The sequence below is a fragment of the Triticum aestivum genome, chromosome 6B (assembly GCF_018294505.1).
Source record: "Triticum aestivum cultivar Chinese Spring chromosome 6B, IWGSC CS RefSeq v2.1, whole genome shotgun sequence".
Lineage (NCBI taxonomy): Eukaryota > Viridiplantae > Streptophyta > Magnoliopsida > Poales > Poaceae > Triticum > Triticum aestivum.
The window spans coordinates 9,104,607-9,116,310 of record NC_057810.1 but is presented as its reverse complement, the minus strand read 5'-3'; the positions used below and the strand labels follow the sequence as shown (position 1 = coordinate 9,116,310).

The window sequence follows — 11,704 nt, the reverse complement described above, 5'->3', positions numbered from 1 at the left end:
GAAAGAGCTGAACCAGTTTGTCAAAAATAAAAAGACACCAGAATTCATCGGCAAATATGAGAAGATCAAAGATTAGTGGCCCGCATTTGTGGCCCACAAGACATCGAAAAAGAGTAAGAAGATGTCGAAGACAAACAAGAAAAATGCTGCGAAGAAGACGCTTCACCATCGCACGGGTTCAGGTGGCTACCTGCAAGCCCGGCCTAAGTGGTCCAAGGCTGAGAATGATCTGCTTGAAAAAGGGATCGAACCAGAGACAATGAGATGGCCAGACCGTTACCGGACTTGGTTCTTCGGGTCTGGTGGAACCTTGGACCCTGTAACAGGGTTTTGCCAGTGGACGGACGAGCAACTGGAAATACCAGTCAAGAACCTTCGACACTATATCGATGCAGCGCAGCGAGGGGCGTTCCTTCCAAACAGGGAGAAGGACGAGCTCACAATGGCCCTTGGGAATCCTGAGCACCCTGGACGGACACGAGGCACGCCAGGCTCCATTCCGTGGAAGGTTGGTTTTCCGGATGCAGGGGGTTACAAAACCCACGAGAGGAGGAAGAAACTGGAGCAGGACCAACTGCAGGCGCTGCATGAAAGGGTAATGGGGCTAGAGGATCGAGAAGAGGAACGAGAAGCAGCAGATCGCAGCAAACGACCTGCCGAAGCTTCCCCCGAAGCTACCCCGCCATCTCAGCCGAGAAGCAGCGTGGCTTCCACCGAGCTGCTTCAGCCGGAGCATGTCTTGACGGCTCCTGCCAGCTATCCCGTGGATGGTATCACGAAGTCTCAAAATTGCCACATGATGGCGCGATGGATGACTTTCAAGGTCAAGGCGGCTGTTGGCCAAGTTTATCCTAGTGGACCCGGCACAACTTATCACTGCCAGCCGATTCCAAAAGGATATGCTAAGGTGATGGTGGATGAAATAACGGAGGGATTTGAGGACCTCGTGCTTGACCACCCTACCGGTGAAGGGGAGACTAGGCTGGGTTCTGCTCTGAAGACTCCATGCCTTTGGAAGAAGGAGCTCATCAACCTTTTGAACTGGACGCCTCCGCCTCCTACTCCTGCTCCGGCGAGTCAGGGCACTCCGCCTCCTCCACCGCCTCTTCCTCCGGCGAGTGACGATCAGGGCACGCGTGGCGGCACTCCGCCTCCTTCTCCGGCGCATGGCGGTACTCTGCCTCCTTCTCCGCCTGCGCCGGCGCTCCCGAGCAGCCAGCAGCATCCTCCTTCTCCGCCTCGCCAGCAAGGGCGGAAGAGACCTGCCGCCGCCCCGGCTGCTCCGGCGCGTCGTACTCCTTCTCCTCCACCTCGTAAGCAAGCACAAAAGAAGACAGACGCCGCAGCAGCTCCGTCTGCTCCGGCAATACAAATACGGTCCATCATCTCTCAAGCCTCTAGAGAAGTTACCGTATGAGAGGTCCGAGGAGGAAAACGATACGATTGTGCGGACCCACGTGAAGGAGTTCTTTGAAGGGGTGAAAGCAAAGAGACATCCACCTCCGGAGGAGAAGGTAGATCCGGTGAAAGCAAAGCGCACTCTCGACGCCCTGAGGAAACCACCAAAGTCTCCGCCAAGAACCAACTATGAGCGCATTACTGAACAAACATATCTCCAAGCCCAGTGGTCGGGAACTACTGTCAGTGCTAAAAGGTCAAAAGAACGAGCAAAGGGGAAAAATTGCCCAGCTCGGCGAACAAGCACAGCAATCGTGCCCCCCGCTCAATGTGTCTAATGCTCCGGGGCCGGTGGCCGGTTATGGCAATCTTGACGATTACCTGCCTGATGATGCACTTCCTGATTTCTTGGAGGTGGACGAACACAGATACGAGTACGGGAAGCCCCTCGTCAAAGATGAAAAATCTCTGACAATAATGATGCGAAGATTCCATAATTGGTACATGGAAACCTGCAGAGAGTCTGAGGGTAAGAATGCTTTGTATCTGCATATTAAAGAGGAGCACGATCCCGTTGCAAATGATCTGTTGACTGTTCCATTTGAGGAGTTCTTCGAGTTCTTCAATCAAAAGTCCCTCGATAAATTAATGGTCTTTTGCTACTGCCTGTAAGTACTATTTCTGTCATTAAGTCTCCATATATAGCTCGGCTCTTTCATTGCATGTATTTATAATTAATTATCCTCAATATATTATGCAGATTGAAGATCGTCGAGTGCAAAAAACAAGAAATTTATGATATTGGGTTCATTAACACAAATATCATAGATGTATTTCTGGTTGAAAAGAACGTCAAAGAGGCCAAGGACAACTTGCTACAATCGTTGATCAAAAATCAAAACAAAGATACCATACTCTTTCCTTACAACGGCCCGTGAGTGTTACTGTCGTGTGCATATTCAGTTTCCCTTATTACTCAAGCGAGCTTATAGTAATGTAATTGATGAGTTATGCATGCGTGTGCAGGTACCACTATATTCTTCTGGAGATTAAGCTTGAGCGTGGACTAGTAACCGTCTTAGACTCGAGACGGAAAGATCCCAAATCCTATGCGGACATCACTGAAATGCTCAGCAAGTAAGTTCAATCGATCATTATCGCACCATATCGGCAACTTTTTGTTCATTTCCTGATATCTCAAGTAATAATAATATTTTTCTTTGTCTTGCAGGGTTTGGAAACAGTTCACCGTAGAAGCTCCGGGACTGCCGAAGGAGCTGACATATAAATGGCCAAAAGTAATTACTACTGGCCAGCTAGTTGCGCGCATCTCCCGTTGATTCTATAGCTATACTTTCATCAATGCCATTTATAATGCTTCATTATCAGTTTGATTGACCTCTATTTCTCGTAAAGTGCTTGTGGCAGGAGGAAGGGAATGATTTCTGTGGATACTACGTGTGCGAGTTCATCCACACCGCGACTTTGAAAAACAAGCGGGGCTACTCTCAAAGACAATATGAAGTGCGTAAGCAATAATATTCACAATTTCATTTTATTACACCATCATTTCTGTTGAGTTTTATTCATATATATGTATTAATTAACCCCCTTCTTCAAATTAGACGTGGCAGATGCGGAATGAACTCCTAGAACCAGATCGCATGAAAGCAATTCAAGAGGAATTGGCGGGATTCTTTCTTGACCACGTCATCAATAAAGCCGGAGAATACCATGTGGAAATTGATTTCAAATGCTAGGGGTTTCTAATTAAGAGATCTTATACATATTTTACATGTATGTAGCCAGTAGCGTCGGATACATGATACGAAAACTTGTTGTTCGACCAATCTCTCGGAGAAGGAGAGGTCGATCGATCACTTCTCTCGGTATGCATGACGAACTTCTGTACTGAATGGTTCTCTCGATCACTTATGTATATATAGTACGTAGCGTCAACCAAGCACGGACATAAGAGAGGACACTTCTCTCTATTAATTAGCTAGCTAACACAATATATGAAACACCTAAATTAACCCCCCAAAACCCCCAATCTCCCCTCCTTTAAAAAAAAAACGAAAACTCCAGCCACTGGAATGCTGACGCGTGGATGCCTTTTGGTCCCGGTTGGAGCCACCAACCGGGACCAAAGGCCCCCTGACAGGGCTCGGCGCACAAGGCCACGTGGAGGCACATTGGTCCCGGTTCTAGTTTGAACCGGGACTAATGGGTGGAGGTATTAGTAACGGCCCATTAGTCCCGGTTCATGAACCGGGACTAAAGGCCCTTACGAACCGGGATTATTAGGTGTTTTTCTACTAGTGTTTTGTTGGACATGTTGCCCGAGTGATGCCTGCGTGAGCGCACCACATCTTTACCTATCGGGATGTTGAGACGGACTCATAGAACTCATGTAGAATAGAACAATAATAAGTTGAGTAATTTTACTTTACTTTTACGGGGTAGAACTGCATTGGTGGTGTACACATACCACCAATAATATCATGGGCTGTTAACATGGGGGCGGCTTGTATTTACACAATTAATGTATATACATGGGTTTTGATCCTTTGGAGACACACCGAAATGACCCTACTGCTATTTGGGGCGACTTGTATTGCTTTTTTACTGTCTTCTTGGATTTTCTTTTCGTGTTGCCTAGGTTTCAACAATATCAATCTATGCGTTCCGAGTGCTCCCTACCCCTACTTATATAAGTGGACAGTGGTAGGATCACGAGGTGTTGCAAGCTTCTGCAAACCCATGTTCAGTGGATGAAGACATGATACCGCAAGCCCGTGTTCGAGAAGACTGGATGACCTTAAAACAAACCGAGAGATGCGATGAATGGGACCAAAGGAGATTTAGATTTACATCTATATACGAAAATAAACGGAACTAATGTTCTGAGACTGTATGTCAGGATTAAGACATAAAGGGGGAGGAGAGACTAAACTCTGATTTCTTATTGTATTGGAAACGAACGTAGCAGTGGCGCCTGCAGCCGGTTAGTGGATTTGAGTCAACCAGAGAAGAGGAATATGGGCTGGGGTAGACGAGTTCTGTTTTCATAGAAAACTCATGGAGAAGGGAGGTTCTTGAGTAAATTTTTGCATCGGACGGGCTCTCAATTTAATTGAAAAGAAAGGTACTAGTGAAACCAAAAATCAAAACGTGTCGCTAGAGTATGTGGCATGTCTTCCCAAAGGTATCAAATCTGCATCGACTTGGGGTGAAACAGAAAGGTGTTCGCTCTATGTTTTGTAGATATAGCATGTTTATTCCACGACACACACACGCACACGCACACTCTCACACACCTACTATCGGGTGTAGTTAACCCCATCGTTGCTCCCCTGGCTGCCGCTGATTAAGGGTTGGCGGTGTTTAAGTCCACTGGCTGCCACTCATAACGGGTGTCGGTGTTCAAGTAATCGGTTTTCTCTAGCCTTCACCATAGTTGTTTTTCGCTAATTGGCTTCTCTGATGATCCTTCAGACTACAACATCTTGGGATGGAGTTAGGTATGCGTGGATGCATGCATATACACCAATGTCATCAATCAGTGTTCTTTTAATTTTTTTGTCCTTTGTCATTGGAGTTTCCTGTTGACTAATGGTTTCTCCAGCGTCCATGAGTGGCAGGCATCAACCGCGGAGGCACCATCGTTTGCAAGGGTTGCACTTGTAGCTGCTGAGGCTCATGAGTGCATGCACATGAATAGATATTTAATGGATGTTGCAATTTATTGGTCATGATCCGGTGAACGTGGTCGCATGCTTCAATTCTGAGACGTGAGAATGAGACATCATTTATTTCGTTGCCAGGCTGTTACCATACGCTTACACGAATAGATAAAAACGCTTACATAATAGTACTATATTTGTTGCCTCGTTCCACGAGATGAGCTTAAAAATCTGAGATGGGGGACTGCATCAGGTTAGCTATGGACATTTCTAAATATCAGCGTGTTTTCGTATTCCATAATATTCTTGTGTATATAGTCCATACATACATGGAGGCGGACGAGGAGCACATGGAGACGCTGCAATGAATCATGAAAATGAAAATGGTAGAGTCTTTTCCACGAAAAATCATGAATTCAATTCACTGCAGGGAGCTTGGACTCTAGATTGTTCAACCACCGTCTGTGGAGAAGAGGAGTAGGTGGGAGGTTGAGGAGCGTGATGCATTCAATTGAAGTTGTGGTTGTTGGGCATAGCAGTCGAGTACGATGCATGCACCCTGTGTCAGAAGTCAGAACAGGAACGACAATATACATCATTTAATACCGACATTGCTGGAGAACTATATATACACAGAAAAATTCACCCAACATGTACAAAGCTAATATAGCAGATGGAATCCCGACACAATTGAATGAGCAAGATTACAGTGAGCGTAGTCGTCGCGGATTTTCAATATTTACATACACTGTTTTGTTAATATTCAATACAATTTTCTTCTACATACTCAACACCACCTCAGGCGACATGACTGTCTGGCTACCCAAAAACCAACAACCCAGCAATACATACTTCATACTACCCGTATGTATATACTCCATACTACTTCTTGTCTATATACTATATACTACTCTTGTATACGTACTCCATACCTCTTTGGTAGTAAGTACTTAATATAATTTCTCCGGGATATACTACATACTATATAAACTAAGAGTGTATTGCTTCTCCTATACCATAGTTTGGACAAATGAATGGGAACTATGTTTTCAACTTCATTTTTGGCTGCAGTCCTTTTCTGTACACAAATATAATCCTTTCTTCATGCTAGCATGCATAACATTCGTTTGTTCTTCATAGAAATCTACGGTGGTTTCCTAGCAAATAACGATGTAGTTTTCGGGTCTTCTTATCCACCTTAGGCAGCATTTGAGCATAAATCACAGACTTGGGAGTTCCTGAATTTAACAGTGACCTACTTGTAACCATCACTGCGGTACACTCCATCCATGCTTCATTTTCTAGGACTACATACTAATTTTGTGTAGCATATACTACGTACTACTTCATGTATATATTTTAAACGTACTAAAAAAATTCATATATGTCCCTCAAATTGGGACGCAACACTTGCCGTCAATTTACTCCGTCCTCGCCAGTGTCCGGCCGCCAGCATATATACATCATTTTATGAGATATTCCATAATTCATACTATATATTAGCTTTTGTATAAGACAATATACTCCATTCTTAAAAAAATACTTTTGCAATTAAAAAGAAAATACTCCATACTTTCTTAAACGTTATAACATAATCCCTTCATTCCATAATATAATGTAAGTGTGTTTTTTACACTATAATAGTGTCAAAAACGCTCTTATATTATGGGAGGGAGGGCACTATACACTCCATACTTTCCAAAAACATTACTCCAGTCTACATACTCCTCCCTTGAGTGTACATAAACTATGAATTAAAGGCACACCCGACCCTGGGGGGGGGGGGCTGCGGCCACCCCGGGCCCCCAAAATTCAGGGGGCCCTCCCCAGGTCTGCAGGTAGCCTACGGGCCATTGGTAAACAAACTACGGGCCGTGGGTTAGGGAGGTAGTCAGGCGTGGACACAGGCAAACCTAGCGATTCTTCTTAGTAATCTACTGACCCAACGGCGTATTTTTCTCCCATAATTTCTTTCCTAGTTTAGACCAGCAGTTTGTCGTCTCGCCGATGCAGATTTGTATTCCCAGGCGCCCTGATCGCAAGATGGAGTCAATACTCGGTACGTGATGCCGCTTTCTGTCCCGACTCCAGGCGTTGGACATGCATGCAAATCCACATGGTCATGGCTGAACGCCCTACTACGACCAAGGACGATCCAATCCAAGTCGAGAAGAAAAAAGATGATCCAATTCATCCATGGTATATTATTACTCCTATTGCAGATCTCTATTCCCGGGCGTCTCTAATCCCTATACGATTCTATTGATTAAGTAATTTATCCATTGCATAAATGGTGGGTAGCTAGCATTGAACAACCTTTGATGTCAATTGTATTCACTTCCAGCACGCTGAAAATGAGTTGATACAATCAGGGAGATGCTTTTGCGAAAATTTCAAGAATAATGCTGGTCCTTCTTGATCCGAAATGGTAAATTCACCATTGTTGTTGAGGAAGAGGAACAAATTGATTGGAATTCCGAATCTAGACAAGAGGACAATATTGACATAAATATCGGTGATAAAAATGTAAGTCGCCCTCACAGTATAATTATTTCAACAAACAGGTGCACAAGTAAAATCTGCTAGAGTTGACGATCTTCCTTTTTTCTGAACTAAAGATTATAAATTTTAGTTTGTCAGATGGTGTAATGTCTACTATGGTGATATTCAAGCATGTCAGAGAAGTGGATTTTTGTCATAATGCATCTATTGTTTATCATCTTATTTGCAGTGCATATAACTGTCGCATCGGTTGAAAGAAGGTTTACAAATATGCAATTATTGAGGAATTATTTGAGATCAACATCAATGACCCAAGAGAGTTTAAATGGTTTGGTAAAATTAAGCATCAAGAAGAAATTATTTGATTCGATAGACGTCGAGATAAGTTACTTCACATCGAGGAATGTTAATTTTTTTAAAGTAACAAGTATATTTATTTCATATATAGATTGTTTTTCATGTGTTTAAGTGTTTATCAGTAACATTTCATATATCCATTATTATTTCTATATTGTCTATACTAAAGGCCCCTAGTTTTTGGTTTTGCCCTGGCCCCCAAAACCTCAGGACATGCCCTGTTGTCATAGTCCCTTTTATGCATGGAAACAATTTTGGAAGAGCATGCACGTGACTAGCAATTATCCATTCAACCAGATGTGCTGGTGCAGTTATTACCCGGCTAAGAGCATCTACCGCTGGCCAACCCAAACCGTCCCCCAAACCGGCCAACCCAAACCATCCCCAAACGCCCGGACGGACGGTGCGGTCACTGACCATTAAAAAAAAGACCCAGTCGGGTGCCTTAAACCGGCATCAAGTGTCTGGGCTGTTCGGTCTCCTTCATATCCAGCCTAAATATAGGGTAGATATGGGGTGGCCTGAGCGCAGCCTGGCGCGTCCGTCACGTCGGCTTGGCCAAGCCAGGCACACCAGTGCCCCGCAAATATGTTATCCGTAAAACTCTAGACAACAGTTAATCCACACTCCACTTCACTCCCTGCTCCATCCACTTCAGTTTCAAACCCCTCCAATCTGAATCGATGGCCGGCGACGTTAGCAGCGCTAGCACCGGAGGAGAATCCAACGTGTCTAACGACTAGTCAAGCCTACTGCGCAATGCAGAGCCCGACGATGTCCAGGAGGTTGCCCTCTGCATGGCATTGATAAGGCAGCGGCTCGACCAAGGCGCTAGCAACATCGGCGGCTCCTCTTCCTCAGTTCTCGATACCCGTCAGGTACGCGAACGACCACCACCAATGCAGGTTCCATCTGCTCTGGAAAGTATCTACCCGGGCACTGTTGAGTCCTCGTTCCCGCACCAGCACCGGCGCACACGAGGATGCCCGCGTCAGAGGCATGAGCAGCCCGCCATGAGCAGCAGTGGGTCACAGATAGAGTGGTGGTGGGGGAGGCATTGACCACGTGTCAGGCACGCGCGAGCACTCCGGTTGATCCTGAGGCTGGGCTCGTCGCGCCGGTTCTCCGCCGCTTTCTCACGCGGGCAGAGACAGATATGTGGCACCACTACTGCAAGAATGCCAAGGCGCTCCGACTCACCATCGAGCTTTCTGAGCGCTAGGCAAACAACGAGGCGGTGACCAAGGCGAAGGTGGCCCACCATGCAAAGGAGAGGGACCGCGTGCTCCAGAGGCTCTCATGCAAGCGTGCTCCAAGGACTCCAACATGATGGACAGCTCCACCTCCAGCTCCAATAACGACGCACTACCGCAAGCCGACGCCTATATGAAGGAGGGGTACATCCACGCGGCGACCTGATGGGGAAAGTTTCCGTGAGGAAATGGTGATTTCCTCTGCCCTTCCCCATTTTATCTATGTTTTAAGTAGCTCGTAGTATGGATTTGCACTGTAGGCCGATGAACTATGGTCCTTTTGTGCGACGATGAAATGGTGATCCGATGAACCACGTGTTGATTATGTTTATATGTAGCATTGCATGGTTTTGGAGTTTTGGATATGAGGAACACGGCCGTGGCATATGAGGTATGATCGATCGTTGCCCGCAAATATCGTCCAGATGCCACTCAGGTGCGTTCGGGTGTCCGAATTTGCTGTCTGTGGTTGTAAATGCTTTAACAACCTTTCTCGATTTGGCTGTGAATAAAATATTAACCGGTTTATATAGTGGTTAGTTATAGCATATCGGATCCTTTGGTATCCGCTTACCCGATTAGTTTTCTGCTACAGAGAGCGACACGTGGAGGACAATTACTTAGGGGTTACTACACCCTGTTGTGGATAAAATTTATATTACAGATATATATACATAGTAAACACATTACGTCTTTTGTTTTTATTTTTCATTGGTACCACCAAGATGAAAAAGCACCAAATAGCTAAACTTAAGGTGCATTAATATTAATTCAACACATAATTGGAAGCTAGAGAGGTGAAATGCATATTTGCGGAAGAGTCACCCTGCGGCGTGGGCACGAGAATCAGCGGCGCCATCCGATGGAAAGTGAGGGCGCCGGCCTCTTCCATGCTCACATTCTTGGGCGGCATCCCTTCTAGGAGCGCCCAATCGAAGCAGTATAGCAGGTTGGCAAACGTGAACTCCACGTTCATGACCCCCATGGCTAGGCCAGGACATATCCTCCGGCCGGCGCCAAAAGGTAGGAGCTGGAAGTGGGCGCCGTTGAAGTCGATGTCACTGTCATGGAACCTGTCCGGGTTGAACTCCTCTGAGTCGGAGCCCCAGCTCAGGGGGTCCCTGCCGATGGCCCATGCGTTGACGAGGATCCGCGTCTTGGCAGGCACGTCGTAGCCTCCGATCTCGAGGGGCTTCATGGTCTCCCTCGGCACAAGCAGGGTGGCCGGTGGGTGCAGCCGCAGGGTCTCCTTGACCACCATCTTGAGGTAGGTGAGATTGGGGACGTGGTCTTCTTTCACCCTCCAAAAATGGTTGCGGCCCACCATTGCCCTGATCTCCTCTTGCACCTTGCTGAGTATGCGCGGCTTCCGTATCAACTCGGACATTGCCCACAGCATCGTCACGGAGCTCGTGTCTATGGCGCCAATAAACGTGTCCTGCACGCATACATACGTACCAGAATATATACAGTATATAATATATATATATATATATATACACATTGATCTGTACCAGAATATATAGAGTACATCCAACTGAATTGCGTACCAGGATGATGGCCTTGACGTGATCCTTGGTGAAGCGCACTGTGCTATGCTGCTCCTTCCACAGGCCGATGAGGACATCGACGAGGTCCCCGCCGTTGTCCGGCTTGGGGCGTGCCGGGTCCAGGTGCTGCTCAATGTTAAGCTCGAAGAAGGCGTCCAGGTCCTTGAAGACCCTCTCGCGGCGGCCCAAGAGGCCTGTTAGGCGGTCCACGAGACGGCCGCCGGTGCCAGGGAAGAAGTCCTCGGCAGAGAAGCTGGCCATCATGTCCATGGCCTCGTCCAGCACCTCCTGAAAGCGCCCCTTGTGCGGGAACTGGTCAGCCCCGTATACGCTGCCGAACGCTACCGTGCCGATGATGCCGTCCGTGAGGCCAAAGATGTGCTCGTTCAACGCCACCGGTTTGCTCACAAGTTTGGCAACCTGCTGCTCCCGTGCGCATGCTGAGGAGCTCCACCATGAAGAGCTTCCGCATCTCGCGCCAGTACACGCCATAAGGCGCGAACAACAGGTTCTTGAGATCGTAACTCAGCCGTTTGGGTCCTGGGGACGCCGGCCGGCTGCAGCAATCTACGTCGTGCGTCTTCATCACCGCCTTCGCAGCCTCCGCCGAAGACACCACCACCGTCCTCACCGTGCCCAGCCACAGCAGCATCACTGGTCCGTGCCGCCAAGCTAGCTCCTGCAGGCTCCGGTGCGGAAGCCCGCCCACCTGGTGCAGGTTGCCCAGGACTGGCAACATCGCCGGGCCCGGTGGGTGTTTGTGCTTGAGCCCTTGCTTGGCCTTGGACGAGGACGAGTTCCTCGCAATCACAACAAGGAAAACCATGGTGAGGAGGGCCAGGAGGAGCTGCCATTGCCGTTCTTGGCCAAGGGCGAGGAGGAGCATCGCCATCTCCTTCTTGGTTACCTTTTTGCCTGTTTGTGCTTCCAATGTACGCAACATCGCCATATTATTTAT

The 11,704-nt window shown here is 47.2% G+C and overlaps 1 protein-coding gene across 1 annotated transcript; it reads right to left on the bottom strand.

Moving 5' to 3' along the window:
- Positions 1-9,891: 9,891 nt before the first annotated feature.
- LOC123133090 (4-hydroxyphenylacetaldehyde oxime monooxygenase-like) lies at positions 9,892-11,382 on the bottom strand. The gene is made up of 2 exons (XM_044552630.1): positions 10,747-11,382; positions 9,892-10,634 (listed from the first exon to the last, which is right to left on the bottom strand). Exons 1-2 carry the CDS (start codon positions 11,236-11,238, stop codon positions 9,963-9,965), a joined length of 1,164 nt encoding a protein of 387 aa, XP_044408565.1. The 5' UTR covers positions 11,239-11,382; the 3' UTR covers positions 9,892-9,962.
- Positions 11,383-11,704: the final 322 nt, after the last annotated feature.

Bases quoted from the DNA above. Each gene is read 5' to 3' on its own strand.
- LOC123133090 (XM_044552630.1), bottom strand. From the start codon at position 11,238: ATGGCGTGTACTGGCGCGAGATGCGGAAGCTCTTCATGGTGGAGCTCC. The intron at 10,635-10,746 runs GTACGCAATTCA...GTATGCGTGCAG, and splicing joins ACGTCAAGGCCATCATCCTG to GACACGTTTATTGGCGCCAT.